Genomic DNA, 16,008 nt, shown 5'->3' with positions numbered 1-16,008 from the left:
AATGAACTTTCAAAAATATAATTATGGTGTTGAATTGAGTGAAAATGAGAAAATATTGTCTACTCTCGAGTAACATTGCAATTTACATACATACATATATTGCTATGCATACTTAATACATGAACGCTATATACCTCATATTTACTCACGAATAGACGACATTTGTCGTAAAATTACGTAAAATGCAATTGCACCGAGTGAAATTCAAATGCGAATATACAAGGAAGTGTGCAGTCAATCCAACGTGGCGAGAGAGCGAGTGCAGAAACAGCATTTTCATAATGATACAACTGGAAAAGCGACTTTTCAAACAGATACCTCATACAATATTTCATACTTTGGCATTATGACAAGGTAGGAAAGATTTTTGGCTCGAAATGGCTAAAGCCACATCTAATCTCACTTTCAAAGCCTTAGAAGAGATTTCAGAAATTACACAATTTATGTATATTAGGGAAGAATTATTTAAAAGTATTTGTAACGCCTGAGTGAAGTCACCATTCATACTCGCTTTTCTGGTCAGAGTCATTCAGAGTTATTAGGAAAATTCTATGCATAACAATAGGGAAGCCGAAAATACCTTTTGCATCAAAGACCCTTTCCAATCCATTTGGCAGATAAATGAGAAAGTCTTAAACAATTTCATAAATTCAAATGAAATGAAATGTCACGAACCTTTCACTAAAATTGTCTCTCCTCATCTCGCAAGATTGGTGCATCTGTTTAGCTATTGCGTCTTGCATGTGCAATTATTTTATGTGTAAATAGATTGGATTTGTGTATCACGCAGTGAGATAAATAATTTATAAAGTGATAACTTTCTTAGTTACTATGTGTTTACTCACGTTTGCCCCACATCCCATCTCAGAGCAGTGGCGTAATTTCCGTCGATGCCTATACTTGCAATGGCAGAAAATCTCTTTGGGCGGAAAAATATATTAGAAGAGAAGAGACTGATTTAAATTCCGATGAAGTTCATGAAAAGCTTCACTCTCTTTGGTGACATTCTTATCATACAAACTTCATTTCATCATTTTGCACATTCTTAGCCTTCCAAAATACTCCACAATTCTCTTCTATTGCCAATTTCATTCCACCACTCCTATTCAACTCATCTCTTGGATATATATGCTAATCGACAGAATGACCTCTCTGAGAGGAAGGCTAGATAGATGAAATTCGCTGTGTAATTTCACTCTTACAACACAATTTTTACTTCACGATGAAGAATTTTCTAGAAAAAAGAACCGCAAGTCGGGGAGCAAAGCACTGATAGATAGTCAATATTAATTAAATATTTGTCAGGTTATTAGCATGGGAGTTGCACCAAGTTAAATAGCCACAAATGTCGTTTTTATGCTAATAGTATGTAAATTGCCAAATTGATGTTTCTATCATGAAGCTCAATCACATTAACACCTGGCGCGCCTAAAGCACTAAATAAATCATTTTCTTTCCGCTTTAAACAGCGGAATATATTGCGGATGAGTTAATATTTTAAATAGTTATAATTATTATTACATCAAGTGGAAACCGCACAAATATATGTAAGAAAAGAAAAAAAAGTATTTTTAGGAAGAAATTAAGTTCAAGGTTAACGCAGTTGAGCGTTTAATTGATTTATTTTGTAGGTTAATTGTGACTATAAAAAAACTATTATAAAATTTTGTTCAACTAATTGCCGTCACAAAGAACAGCACTAAATACCTATTCGGAATTAGTTTAAAGTTGTTTATTTCGCCTTTATTTTTCTGCAGAATGAAAAAATTATACAGCAAAACCACAGAAAGCCATTTTTCGGCTGAAGCGGCACAATCATCTAACGCGACGAATCGATTTTCTTGATAAAAATTGCACTAAAGATTTCTTTAACTTTTTTTTCGTCTTTCAATTAAGTTTCCCGACATAGAAATTGCCGTGTGGAAAATTCATTTTCCTATTTCTCTTTTGCACTCTCTTTCTCAGTTTCTTCCGATCTATGTAGTTATGTACAATCTCCACATCGTATACCAATAAAATCAATGTTGGATATTGTACAAAGTATTTTTTGGGATAAAAATAAATATTTATCGTGTTGATATTATTTGCAATTACCTCTGCTCCACTTTTTTTTGTTCTTTTAACGTACATTTTCACCCTCCCACTCCTCAATTGTGCCGTTTGTTGCGTTTATATTAAAAGAGGTGTACATTTGAGCAAAGAGAACAGGAGAGAAAGAAATATATGGCAATGAATGTGTGACGGAAAAGTCGATAAATTTCCTAACATAAATAATTCATAAGTATTTATAACGGCAGAAAGTGATGTTCTCAACACAAGAAAATAGCCAAAACACCATGAATTTTGGATTGTCTTGTTATCTCACACACAGAGTGACTATATATGTATGTGTCTTAAGTAATTCTCATCAGCATTTTGCCTCAAAACTTTTGCTCAATGGCGCGCCAACTTTTAAAATTGCTCACAATAAAATTTTTCTGCCACACTCGAAGCGTTAAGAGTAAATTTGGGCGTTTAGCTTTCGCGTGTAGTTTCCACTTGAAGTATTTCTCCTCACTCCAACTCATCGCTCACTTTTGTCGTTAGATATTTTATACTCACAATTGCTCGTGGGATATTGAATCATTATTACTCCCATCCAAACAACTTTCTTCACCTTCCTGCTCATTTTGAGTCTTTCTTCTGACTTTCCCGATTACATATGCATTTACATACTTATTTGAAAGTACAGGTAATTTAGTTAATACTGCATTTACTAATGCTATGTTTCTTACTTGACCGCCTAATCGCAAGTTTAACCCTTACACGGCCATTCAGCACGTGTGTAATTTGCGGCACTGTTTATGATTGTGTTAAACAACAGAAATAGAACTTCATAATAGCCGACTTTTTGTAGATGTAGATAATGACATTCTTATTTCTTAAAGAGACATATTGTAAAAAAAAATGAAGAACAAGTAATAAATTTCACGCTTATCGCAATTCGACAACAAAATATACAATTGAAAACTATTTTTTTGCTACACCAAATATTTAAATTGTCTAGATTGTCTAGATAGAAATATCCCATATTGAAATTACTTGTATCGCTAAATCTTTTAACACACATTTGAACAAAAGCATAGGAAATGTAAATCATTTGAAGAGTATTCAGTTTACTCCTAAAGTTCATGATAGTCATGGTTGTAAGTAAACTTTTAGCCATATTTTTTTTCTGAATGAACAAGGTGCACGAGTACATAGAAAACTTTTTCCCTGTGAACTATGTATGTATGTCTGATTTGTATTGTATCTAAATTACACAGACGAACATTCAACTCGGCAATATTACTATCTTTCATTTACTGTATTTAATAACAGTCGTATGTAACTCTTTTCAGTTGGACGCGACACTCGGCCGAGAGCGGAACACAGCGCAGAAGCGCTAAATCCATTTTCCCACTCTGCACAATTTATTATTTTTTACACAAATCTCACTCTGCAAGAAATTCCTTCACATTTTACGTTAGATCACCTGTGAAAAATCAAAAGTGTGCGTAACCTTCGCTCTTAACCTGTTACTTTTTCACAACTTTTTTTGTTTTGCTGCATCCGATCATTTTATTGTCAATACAGGCGGATAGGAGAAAAATCGTAGCTAATATGTGAGTATAATATTTTAGTGAAATCGTCTGCTTTAAAAGCTATAAAAAAAGTGTGATAAACATAAGAATAAATAGTGCCTGTGGTGAAGAGACTTGAGAACTTTTTTGATGGATTTTCCACTCGTCTTGCCAGTTTGGTTTCTTTCAAAAGGAATATTAATGAAATTCCATACATGTAGCTAGCAGTGCGTCAGAAGTAAATCTAACATTATTCATGATACTGCCAACAATCTTCCTGGCGACCTCTTACCACGTCGCAAGTGTGTCACACCACGTTGAGATTTTCCTCAAAGAACACACACTTCCGTCACCATGCAGTTATTATTCATTACATAAAAGCCAACAAATTACGAATTAATCTCCAGAGACTTACTGGGTGGCTTTTCACTTTTCTTCCATGCTATTATTCTTATCTTATCACAGAATTGGTAGATTGTATTATTGATTGAATTATACTACACATATATATTACGATAACATCCAACCTAATATACTTTTCCAGTGACTAAACAGAAAAGTGGGTACACTGTTTTAAGCGCACTTAAGGCTATGTGTCGAAGAAGTGTATATAAATTTACCCTCTAAAGTGAATTATTAATGTCAGTGATGATTATCGTGTTTCTACTCTATCGGATATCAACAACCGTGGGCAAATGAGGAGAGAAAATATAGAAAGAAATTTATCTCAATATGTCTAGTACACTAATCGTCTGTTGTTTTACCTTCAGCGAACGAGTTCATTCACAAGAGAAAAAAAATGTGTATCATTGAGTCGGAACAGTAGATCAACTATCACTCTTGGCATCCAAACTCCTCGAAATTATTGCACAACAATGCAAATGGGAAAAGAAGTTTATCTATGTGAATAATTTTTACGTGGTTGTTAATATTGGGAAATATTAATGCTGTTCATTTAGACATCGAAGTTGTTTCCAAAATCATATTTACTATTTTCAATACGTTGTCAGCTTAATAAGCACAAAATGATTTTACTTTTAACGCTTTCAACATATATATAAAATAAAATAATTTTCTTAACCAAACTGTTTAGAAATGCATACATTTTCAAGATAATGAACATATACATATTTTGCCCCATTTTAGTATATACTTATACACATATATAAAAGAAAAATTAACGCCAGAGAACAATGCTAAAAAATTGAATGCTTCCATAAAAAAATACAACCACATAAGTGCTTGTAAGCAAAAAAATTCGGCGTGTATTTAATATAATAGCTCAAAATTGTCGCGATTCACGAATATGTAACTCAAATAGGAATTAAATACCAACAACTAAATATTCGAGCAACAAATTCGCGGTTTTTCTGATGAATCATTTCACAAATATATATGAACAAGATCTTAAATAAACATATTTTGAAACTTTCTTTTAATTACTGAGTCGACACTAATTGAAAAAGTATAATTCAACTAAAAGAAGTTGTAAATTTTAATTATTTCACGTAACTTCATTATCAAATACTTTTACTCCCTACATTTTTAAAAACTACGAATAACCTTACGTAAAAATACAACAATAATTATCAGAATGTAAAAGTAATTGAAAATGTTATTTCTCCAACGTTTAAGTCAAACATTGATATCTTCTCCATTCAAGCCACATATGAAGACTGATGTGTATTAGTTACACGACTGGTAAAAATGCAAATAATATTCGACTATTGTAGTGACAACAGGATTCTTCGCAATTTTAATATTCCTGTATGAATGAACTTGGATTAGTGCTATTCATATGCGCTATTATGTATATTTTTCAAGAGTACTTTCAATGGCACTGACGCTGAATAAACTTGTCACTTGTTTGCATTTGTGACCTAATATTGTCTTTGTTGCGACGTAACTTTTAGCACTTGACCATTAATAAGCCGAAAATTGTCGATCTCTTGGAGAATATTTATTGCGCATTTCCACTCAATCGGGAAAGGAATTCAGGGATTCAACACCCAAATTGGCACACTCAATTGAAAATGACCGCAATTGACATGTTGAAAGTGACTTGTTCTTTAGGCTTTGACTTTTGCTGTTGAAGATATGGAAAAACAATTACGTATATGTGCCACAACAGTATATTGTAGAGGTGTTGTAATTTGCATTGAGACGTGTTGTTTTGCAACTAGCACACATTGTCAATTGCGGACTTCTTCAACTGAGTATTCACTTTTTCTTTCATTTATTCCCACATTCTGAAATATATATTGAAGAGACAGGTTTTTTTTTGTTTTTCCATCACCGTGATTTTCCGTTACACACTGGATGATGATATAATCCTGCTAATTAATATGAATGTGTGAATTGAAATTGAAAATCCTCTGAGGAATCTGCTCGTATACTCAATGACTAACTTTCCCATCCACTTCTCTTGATTTCATGTGCAATTCCTTCGAATTGGTGAAAAGCATATTGAGAGACTTCAAATGGCGCTCGTGGACTTGGAATATGATCTCGATGAGGCACTCAAGCGTGAAAATCTCACGAGAGATAATTTGGGAAAATTGAGAGAACCACCAATTCCAGGCGTACCCACCAACATCACAGACAAACAGGTAAATAATTGTGGGCTAGAAGTACACACAAAACAACAATCAGCGAATCGAGGACATTTGAGTAACAATTCTGTCCCCTCTTCAACAACTTATTTACTTTAGCTAGCTCTCTTCTTAAACGCCTGTGGCACAGTCGACGAGACGCGCAAAGTTATTAAAATCTACTATGAAGCAAGGAGAAATTCCCCGGAACTCTTCGCTGAACGAGATCCCACTCGAAGTGACATACAGAAGTGCCTGCAATGCCAGTAAGTATGATCGTACTTTCGAATGAATGAATGCGTGGAATACACTGCGCTGACTTCGGGTCATTTATCATGGGAAAAAAGTGATACTTGAATGTATAGACACAATATGCACAGATATTTTCATCAAAGTATGAAATCACATTGATCTTTTGATTTTTTTTCTCATCTCTTTTGTATACAAAATGAAGACTAAAAAACTCACCATATTTTTATTGCTTGCAGGGATTATTTCTACTTGCCACTGACTCCTAAAGGATACCACGTCACTTTCCATCGTCTCTCTGACTACAAGATATCCAGCTACTTCTTTGAGAACGCTATAAAGACGCATTTCATGATGATAGGTCAGTTAATGGTCACCTGTCTGCTAACTCAAATTTAACTTTCTCCTCACATTTCTCTTTAGATACCTGTCTTAGCAAGCAGGGTCCTCGGCCGGGCTTGATTTTTCTCTTCGATATGAAAGGTGTCTCGCTCGGGCATTTGACACGAGTCCGCATCTCGACGATTCGGAAGTTCTTTCACTACCTCCAGGAAGGTCTGCCGGCGAAACTTCGCGCTATCCACGTCCTCAATGTGGTGTCCTTCTTCGACAAAGTACTGGCCCTCGTCAAGCCATTCATGAAGGCTGAGATCTTCAATATGATGCACCTCCACACGTCCAACATGGACTGGGAGGAATTCTATGAAAAACACATACCCAAGAGCTGTCTGCCATCTGATTTCGGAGGAGATTGTCCATCTGTGGCCGAGATGCATGAGGCATTTAAGAAGGAAGTTATGGACTTGAGAGATTACTTTGTGTCAGACGAGAAAACTACGTTTGGTGATCAGAAGATAGAGAATAAAACACAGGAAGCACAGAGTATGTTCAAGAAGCTTGACATTGACTAGGATACCTCTAGGGATTGTAGTAAAACTTGGTGATTTCTGTACATTGTACATTGCGGGTTATGTTTACCATTGTTACCAATAGTGCACTTTTATATATTTTGTTTGTATACACTGTGGAAAATGAAAATGAATAAATTTTTTAGGGTTTTTCACCTTTTTCACAGACAATGAGATGTTTCGTTTCATCCCGAGTGAAAAGATCGAAACATCACAACCTCGACATTGATCAAAATTAACATTCTTCACGACAACGAAATCTTCCCAGCCGAATCACAAAACTCTAAACTCAATTTTTCGCTTATCTTCCTCGACAAATATGATATAAACACTTCACGTTTCGTATCAAAGAGTACAGAGAGTATATTTTTTATTGAATTCAGGAAGTTGAGCAAACATGACAGCTTACTGGCTTCGCATTCGAATTACAAAGTGTGGGACATCATCTGATTGGCTGCTATAATTTATGACACAACAGCTGACTCATAGCTAAAGAGTATTTGTTTTGTGTTGCAATTTTGAGATAACTTTGCGTTTTTCGTGGTTTTCACGAGATAATTGAGGCAAAAGGTGCACAAAAATGAATATGAACATTTATATGTCCCAAGTTTCTCAGTTACTGACATACATGAGCTCAGATGAGCTCAAAGATTTGCTGAACAGTGATGATAAAATTGAGGAACGCGTCAATGATGCCGTAAGTTTACAATCAAAATTTATTTATTTTATATATTAAAATTAACTAAACAATTAGTGAAAACATGTTCTTGATTGAATAAATAAAGGAGTGTTATGTTACAGACTCAGAGTCTCGAGAAAGAGAAGGAGGAGATAATGGTGGAGAATCGCATAAAGGCGGAAGAGAATCTGGCCAGAGAACCGCAGCTGATTGAGCTGCGAGGCCGAGTGAATGATCTCTCTCAGGAAGGAAAGTCTCTTTATGAAACTGTGGAGCAGAAACTCGGTGAAATAAGTACGCAATTGTAGCAACAGGAAAGCTTCTTCAACGACTAAAACTGATTATATTTTTATTATCAATAGAATCAAAATCAGGAAGCATGTCTCAAGATACAGCGCTTGCTCTGCTTCAAACAGCTGCTGCTGAGAGTGAGGAGGAGTCCGAGAGCATTGTCAAACAGTTCATGGATAACGAAATCAACGTGGACAACTTCCTGGAGTCTTTCCAGGCTGCAAGGAAGATAATGCATTTGAGAAAGCTGAAAGCGGACAAGATGAACGAGCTGATGAGGAACAGCACTACTAATTCAGCAGGATACCCGGCATACCCAGTGCCTGGCTCTGTGCCATATCCCATGGGCCCCATGCCTATGCCAATGCCAGGCTTTAGACACTTCTGAGAGTGCCTCTGCCCTCAAAAAATATGTTAGAAACATAAGTTAATCTCTATTATCAGAATATTTACAACTAAATTTCACTATAGACGCTATATACTTATTTTTCGGACTCCTCCTTGGGCTCTTTTCGAGGCTTTTCGAGCACTCTGTCATTCTGGGCTTCATCCTGGCACACGAAGTAAATCAGTGCAAAGAGAATCGAAGCAGCTAATAGGAACGCTTCTAATTGGAGGTAGCTAGAATGCGCCTTGTGTTTTTTTATGAAGTTATTATGCTTCTTCTTAGCCCTTTGGTGTCGATCCAAGGAGTTGCCGTAGTGCTGTCGAGTCCACTCATCAAAGTTATAGATGGATTGATCATGCGGCACTTCTGATCTCTTGAAGCGGGATTTGTAAAACTTGGTCTGGGCATCGTCGTCGGGATTCACATCCGAGGGACTTTTGAAGTCTGATTCTTGAGCTTCAGGGGCCACGGCACTTGTTTGAAGCACTCCTTAAGAGAAATAGAAATCTTCTATATCACTATTCGACGAAATATAATTCTCCAAATACCTTTATCATAGAGCCTGCGAAGTCGATAGGTGCCCAGAATTTCATAAGCCGCGGTGATATCCCTAAACTTTGTCACCGCTTCTTCGCTGCCCTTGTTCTTGTCCGGATGATATTGCTTGGAGAGCTTGTAATAGGCTGCTTTGATATCATTCTGGGTGGCTTTGGGTGTGAGTCCGAGGACATCGTAGTGATTTTTTGCCTGAAAGAGGATTCTGGTTCGGGAGAAACAACGTGAGGGGATGCAACACTTTGTTGAACTAAGGTTAAGGCATAGTCTAAACATCACACTGTAACTACAAGGAGTGGATGCAGGGAAACTCCTGCAAAGTCCTCACATTCACCTAAAAATACCCGAAGAAAACCTTGACAAAACGAGAAGTGAGGTTAGAATTATTATGTCACACAATTGGCGCAGAGGGCAGATAGCCAACCCAGAGAGCCACAAGAAGAAACAACGACAGTCTTTTAGAACTTCCCAAGCACTTTATTGAACTGCTGAAGATGTATCAAAAACTATCAGGACGTTTTCTGCCGGTGTACCTTGTGTCTGCTCGTGTCTCTTTTCCCTGACGTCTTCGACGCTCCTTCTTGGCCAAAATCCAGTCCCTGGACTTCTTCAGGGGCTTCCCACGCGCTCTCTTAGCCATTTCCCGCTTTTTTGCATAATCCACCTGCTCAGAACTCCCATCAGTTCCTAAAGCTTGAGGCAGTTGAGCCAATCCACCAGTCATCAGAACCAGAAAATATTTCTTGGCTTTCGCAGAATTGGGAAAATCCACCACAAGGCCACCCAAGAATCCTGCTTTCATGGCCTGTGACGTTACCAATTCAATTTGACTTGCATTCTCAGGGTAGAATTGGAATACAGCCCGAGCAGTGCGAGTGAGGCAGGAGAACAGGGAGCTGAAGAATTTGTACAGTCTCTTTTGTGGATTGTGGCTTTTCTTGTCAGCATTGCAGAGCCATTGTAGTGCAGATATTGAGATGGCTCCATCAAATGTTCCAGCTCTGAAGGGCACACCCTGTCCCATGTCACCGAGAATCAAGTCTCCTTCAACTTCACGCTCCACGGCAACATCTGGAAGGGCAAAACAAGTCAATAGTATGCTTCAATTGCTGTGATATTATTTTGTAATACCCAACATAGCTTGCGCAATATCTAGTCCAATCCACGTGTGACTCTGATCTTCAAGAACACTTCCTGAGAGTCCTGAACCGCATCCCACGTCGAGAATGAAACTTGGCTGATCTTCTGGGAGGGCAAGTAGTTCCACTGCTCTCTCACACATTTGCACCTGAATATCGATGATTCGGGTACTGTAGAAGAAATACAGAAGCTCAAGACGGGGTACTTGGAGAGAAATTAATTGAGAAAACTCACTTATTTGTGTACTTTCGTGCCTCTTCTTCATTATAGAACTGCAAAAGATTTCGATTTTATTATCAAGTTAAATTCTTACAAAATTTGCTACTATCTTACAATTTCGGGTGGAGCCAAGTGTTCAGGACGTCTCGCCATGGTTTTCTCACGAGTCAGAAGATAAATTCAACGTGAAAATCTTCGAGAAAAGTGTAAACAAATCCTATAAAATTCTTTTGACACTTCGACACATGGTCTCCCGAAGATTTACGAATGTGTCCCAAACTGCGCTTCGTTTATCTTCGTGATGTTGATTTGTTGATTCTGAGGTTATGAGTCATCAGTGTTTTGCATTTTCGTCGGGAAAAGTCTTCCTTAATTTCCATTTTATTTATGCAATTTAATTTTTTCAATAGCTTGCACGAAGGTAGAGTAGTAGAGGTGCGTGTTAAGATAGTGATCGCAACTATAATTTGACTTGTCGAGATTGATTCGTTGGCGTTCTGCAAGCCGAAGATAAATATAGATTTTCTCCTCAAATATCGCGAATAATCCAGAATTTTCTATTCTCCGCCTCTGGTGTAGTATTTAGGGAGACGGTGTACTAAAATTACTACAGTCGTAACAATTTCCTCAAGATCTAGAAACGTGTGTGAGTATCGAAAGAGAAAGTAAGGTTATAGAGGGAGTCTTAAAGTGACCCAGAAATTGTCTTTTTCAGCTCAGAGATCGAGTAAATATGGAAGTTATCGACGAGGCTCTTCAGCACAAAGAGAAGGGCAATGAGTCCTTTAAGCTGGGTGATTGGGAGAAAGCAATTTCGCAATATTCCCAGGCAATCAAGATTGGGGGGGAAAATCATAAGGATCTGAGTGTTTTCTACAAGAATCGGGCTGCCTGTTTCTTGAAGACGTCCGAGTTTGCCAGGGCAGAGAGAGATTGTCTCACGGCATTGAAGCTTACGCCCAACGATCCTAAGGCGCTGTTCCGGAAAGCTCAAGCACTTGAAGGATTGGAGAAGTTCGAGGAGGCCTACAAAAGTGCTCGAGATGCGTGGAATACTGATCCAAATAACAAGGCTTTGCAGCAAATGCTGGAACGTCTCCATGGGATTGTCCAGGAGAGAGTGACCCAACATAATCTTACGTCCAACAAAGTCAGTCAGATGGTTCAACTTGCTTTCGACTTTGCTCAGCCCTCGGATAAACGTGTGACCGCAATGAACAATATTCACGTCCTGGCCAGAGAATCCGTAGCGGCGGATATCCTCTTCAAGGATGGCATTTTCAACCGCATCCAGCGACTGTTGAAAGTGGAGAAGAACAACGAGATTTACTTGAGTGCCATCCGAACTGTTGGGGAGATTTGCAACAAATCCGTGGAGAGGACACAGGGTGTTCTCAAGGATGTGGGCATCCCGTGGTTTTTGGAGATTATAGACAGTTCTTTGGAAGATCGTGTGAACGCTGCTCAGCACTGCATGCAAACTATTTTGAATACATTCTCAGGAATGGAGAACAAAGTAGACAGCAAACCAGTGAAAGCTCTCTGTGATGAGCATCAGAAGGAGATTGACACTCTTCTGTCTTGTCTTCTCTACTCGGTGACAAATCCTACAATATCTGGTTTGGCAAGGGATGCAATCATTCAGTTGATTACAAGGAATATTCACCATACGGCTCTATCCTGGGCAGAAAGACTGGTGGAACTGAATGGTCTATGGCGACTTATGGAGATCTGCAGTGAATTGGAGGAGTACAAGTATGAGAGCGCCATGAACATCACATCCTCTTCGAGGACCATAGCTTCCGTATGTCTGGCCAGGGTGTACGAGAATATGTATTACGATGCTGCCAGGGAGCGATTCCATGCGCAGATTGATGAGTATGTGAAGGATAAGCTGCTTTCGCCTGATCTGGAGTCAAAAGTGCGTGTTACTGTGGCGATTACATCTCTCTTGCTGGGTCCCCTTGATGTGGGTAACACTGTTGTCTCCCGCGAGGGCATTTTGCAGATGATTCTAGCAATGGCGTCCATGGAAGAGGATCCACTGCAGCAGAAAGTGGCCTGTGAGTGCCTTATTGCAGCAGCATCGAAGAAGGATAAGGCAAAGGCCATCATAAGTCAAGGCATCGACATACTCAAGAAACTCTATACGTCGAAAAATGAGGGAATCAGAGTGAGAGCTCTCGTAGGACTTTGCAAATTGGGCAGTTCTGGTGGTCTGGATGCATCGATCAGACCATTTGCCGATGGATCAACGAGTAAACTCGCTGAAGCTTGTCGGAGATTCCTCGTGAAGCCAGGAAAGGACAGGGATATTAGAAAGTGGGCAGCCGAAGGACTCTCATACTTGACTCTGGACGCAGAGGTGAAGGAGAAACTGATTGAGGATCGTCCAGCTATTCAGGCACTGATTGAACTCACAAAAGAAGGGGATCAAAGTGTCCTGTATGGCGTGGTCACCACATTTGTGAATCTCTGCAATGCCTACGAAACCCAGGAGATTGTGCCTGAAATGCTGGAATTGGCAAAGTTTGCCAAGCATCACATCCCTGAAGAACATGAACTCGATGATCCGGATTTCATTAGTAAACGGGTAGTTATCCTCGGAAATGAGGGTATTACAACAGCTCTGGTGGCCTTGGCGAAGACAGATAGTGACAATTCTAAAGAATTGATCGCGAGGGTTTTCAATGCGCTCTGTGGACAGCAGGAGATCCGTGGAAAGGTGGTGCAACATGGTGGAGCGAAGGCACTTCTCCCGATGGCACTCCAAGGTACCGACAAAGGGAAACGCCAAGCCGCCCAGGCGCTTTCTCGTATTGGCATCTCGATAAATCCTGAAGTGGCTTTTCCTGGACAGAGATCATTGGAAATTGTGCGACCTCTGCTTAATCAACTCCATCAAGACTTCACGGCGCTGGAGAACTTCGAGGCGATGCTGGCGCTTTGTAATCTCGCCTCTCAAAGTGAATCTGTGCGACAGCGCATACTCAACGAGCAGGGCCTCTCCCGAATCGAGATGTATCTGATGGAGGACCACTTGATGCTGCGCCGAGCGGCGGCACAGTGTATCTGCAATCTCACCATGTCATCTGATGTGGTGAAGGCTCACGAAGGAAGCAACGACAAAATCAAGTTTCTCGCATTGCTCAGCGAGGATGAGGATGAGGAGACTGCTGTGGCAGCTTCAGGCGCTCTTGCCATCCTCACGTCCACCAGCGATATGTGCTGCAAGAAGATCTTCGATGTGCAAGCGTGGCTGGAGGTTGTGCACACGTGGATCGCCAATCCAAGTCCGCAAGTGCAACATCGCGGTGTTGTGACGATTCTCAACATGATCAACAGTGGCAAAGAGACCGCCCAGAAGCTCTTCGACACGGACGTGATGGAGCTCCTGATGGGCTTGTCACAGTTGCCAGACGACAGTCGTGCCAAGGCAAGAGAGACAGCCATGCAGTGCCTCAAAGCAGCTGAAAAGTACCAGCTGATCGAGAAGTCGGACGAGCCCGCTCCAATTCCGGACGTTTTCAAAGAGGAGGAAGAACGGCTGCGACAGGAGCAACTCGAGGAGCAATACACATAGGTAAAAATGCATTACTTATCCCATTAATTCATTAGATAAGGATACTTCAAGACATAAAAGGAGAGAGCCGTGCCTTAAAGGTCGCCACTACATCAGAACATTAACATTTTATCTTATTTATTCGTGCACGCAAATGCATAAGATGGTTTTTAAAGAATCATAATAACAATTACATTATAATGTAATGTATAATAATATTATTATTATTACTGTTTGCATTGTTATTGAAAGAACAAAAACATCTGCAATGTGTCTTTTTTTGGCAAGGCTCTACAATTATAAATTTTCTATCTGTAAAGCCAATTTTCATTTATGTCAGATGTTAAAACTAAAACGGTAATTTTTCCCCAAAACGACAGGAGGAAGTGTGCGGGAATTGTTGTGCAAAAGTTACTTAAAGAAAAAAACTCATGAGACTTTAGCGAATAAATTTGACTATATTTACATGACTTTGCCAGCTGTAGTACTTCAAGTATCTCAATCAGTGGAATTCTAGCTGGCAAGCGGAAGCAAGAAATGCAGCTATGATGTGTTGACGCCTTGCTGGAACTCCAGTGACGCTTGTTGCTTCAGTTCATCTTGCATTTCCAGTGCCATTTTCTTGTACTTCTCAGCTCGCTCCTCATTCTTCTCGATACCATCTCCCCTCGCGTACATTTGACTGAGGTTTGCACACGCATACATATTTTTGAGTTCGCAAGCTTTGTACGCGAACTCGAAGGCCTTCTTCATGTCCTTAGCAACAATAAACTTGCCCGTCTTGGCTGCAGCTTCGGCTTGGGTCTGAACACCAGAAATATGCATTCCAGAGAGGTAGAAGCATGCTGTGGCGTTGTTCATTTCACAGCTCTTCTTCAGGTTGTCAAATGCCTTGGGGATGTCTCGCTTCATTTCCTTGGGCAGCGACTGGGAGACGAGCAGGAGTCCAGCGTGAAGACAGCTGTCGGCGTCATTTAAGTCACAGCCCTTCTCGTAGTATTTGTAGGCCTTATAAGAGACACATATGTTCATGTTAGACTTTAACCTCTGTGATGTTTCAAGACCTTAACCTACGCGAAGAGAGTCTCCCCGGCTGCCAGTCTCTCCCTTTCCGACAAAGCTGTAATGCCCATATTTTAGGCAGGATCTCGCGTAACCGTAATCATCACAGTTTGATCGGTAAACCTTTCCAGCCTTCTCGAAGTCCTTCTTTATGCCCTCTAGGTAGTCTCCAAGCAAGTGACACACTGAAAATGCCCAAGAGAAAAACAGCGGAAATAGCCGTGGTAAGCCGCTCTGCCGGAATGTTATGTCATGCGTTTACCTTCTGATTTCTTCTCAGAAAAGCAACCAAATCGGTATTCTATCCCTAAATTCTCAATGTATTCTTTCACTTCGTTCTCATCCTTGAGATTGTAGCTCATTTCCGTCCCTTTTTATAACTCTACAGACCCTCAAAAATGTTCATCAAAAAACATCAACAACCACACTTTAGCCTCGACTTTAGTACAATGACAACACCGCAATTGTGAGGTTAGAACGCTCACATCGCCATCTATGTTTCGATGGAGCTTTTTGATGGAGGCGCCTGGTGTGATATATATGTGTGCATTTTAGACTCTACAATATATATCGAAAATATGAAAATAGTGTTAAAAACAGGTTTTATCTTGGTGGTGAATATTTAACAAATGTCCACAAATATCACTCTTGAAAAGGAAATCCAAGAGGAATTTTTTTTAGGGCTTCCAACCCCTTAAAAATTGTTTTAGACTCTGTTTTAGCTTGAAGATTTGATCTTTGACGGCAGTAAATTCAAGACTT

The 16,008-nt window shown here is 39.5% G+C and overlaps 6 protein-coding genes across 6 annotated transcripts; 3 read left to right on the top strand and 3 right to left on the bottom strand.

The window, feature by feature from the left end:
* The first annotated feature begins 337 nt into the window (after positions 1-337).
* LOC132263808 (alpha-tocopherol transfer protein-like) lies at positions 338-7,518 on the top strand. Its single transcript, XM_059763796.1, has 6 exons — positions 338-354; positions 3,381-3,644; positions 6,065-6,211; positions 6,314-6,459; positions 6,682-6,803; positions 6,866-7,518. Exons 3-6 carry the CDS (start codon positions 6,083-6,085, stop codon positions 7,351-7,353), a joined length of 885 nt encoding a protein of 294 aa, XP_059619779.1. The 5' UTR covers positions 338-354; positions 3,381-3,644; positions 6,065-6,082; the 3' UTR covers positions 7,354-7,518.
* A 290-nt stretch (positions 7,519-7,808) lies between these two features.
* On the top strand, positions 7,809-8,790 carry LOC132263653 (vacuolar protein sorting-associated protein 37B). The gene is made up of 3 exons (XM_059763542.1): positions 7,809-8,047; positions 8,152-8,323; positions 8,392-8,790. The coding sequence occupies exons 1-3, from the start codon at positions 7,931-7,933 to the stop codon at positions 8,706-8,708; spliced, it is 606 nt and encodes a 201-aa protein (XP_059619525.1). The 5' UTR covers positions 7,809-7,930; the 3' UTR covers positions 8,709-8,790.
* Positions 8,791-8,802: 12 nt separating this feature from the next.
* LOC132263652 (dnaJ homolog subfamily C member 30, mitochondrial) lies at positions 8,803-9,689 on the bottom strand. Its single transcript, XM_059763541.1, has 2 exons — positions 9,257-9,689; positions 8,803-9,197 (listed from the first exon to the last, which is right to left on the bottom strand). The coding sequence occupies exons 1-2, from the start codon at positions 9,537-9,539 to the stop codon at positions 8,803-8,805; spliced, it is 678 nt and encodes a 225-aa protein (XP_059619524.1). The 5' UTR covers positions 9,540-9,689.
* Positions 9,690-9,722: 33 nt separating this feature from the next.
* Positions 9,723-10,883, bottom strand: LOC132263649 (probable 18S rRNA (guanine-N(7))-methyltransferase). Its single transcript, XM_059763539.1, has 4 exons — positions 10,737-10,883; positions 10,638-10,675; positions 10,395-10,573; positions 9,723-10,334 (listed from the first exon to the last, which is right to left on the bottom strand). The coding sequence occupies exons 1-4, from the start codon at positions 10,773-10,775 to the stop codon at positions 9,763-9,765; spliced, it is 828 nt and encodes a 275-aa protein (XP_059619522.1). The 5' UTR covers positions 10,776-10,883; the 3' UTR covers positions 9,723-9,762.
* Positions 10,884-10,912: 29 nt separating this feature from the next.
* Positions 10,913-14,217, top strand: LOC132263648 (protein unc-45 homolog B). The gene is made up of 2 exons (XM_059763538.1): positions 10,913-11,268; positions 11,338-14,217. Exon 2 carries the CDS (start codon positions 11,356-11,358, stop codon positions 14,203-14,205), a length of 2,850 nt encoding a protein of 949 aa, XP_059619521.1. The 5' UTR covers positions 10,913-11,268; positions 11,338-11,355; the 3' UTR covers positions 14,206-14,217.
* Positions 14,218-14,294: 77 nt separating this feature from the next.
* Positions 14,295-15,706, bottom strand: LOC132263650 (cytochrome c oxidase assembly factor 7 homolog). The gene is made up of 3 exons (XM_059763540.1): positions 15,509-15,706; positions 15,259-15,431; positions 14,295-15,192 (listed from the first exon to the last, which is right to left on the bottom strand). The coding sequence occupies exons 1-3, from the start codon at positions 15,606-15,608 to the stop codon at positions 14,728-14,730; spliced, it is 738 nt and encodes a 245-aa protein (XP_059619523.1). The 5' UTR covers positions 15,609-15,706; the 3' UTR covers positions 14,295-14,727.
* Positions 15,707-16,008: the final 302 nt, after the last annotated feature.

The sequence above is a fragment of the Phlebotomus argentipes genome, unplaced genomic scaffold (genome assembly GCF_947086385.1).
Source record: "Phlebotomus argentipes unplaced genomic scaffold, Phlebotomus argentipes genome assembly contig_39, whole genome shotgun sequence".
Lineage (NCBI taxonomy): Eukaryota > Metazoa > Arthropoda > Insecta > Diptera > Psychodidae > Phlebotomus > Phlebotomus argentipes.
This window is presented reverse-complemented; position numbering and strand designations above follow the sequence as displayed.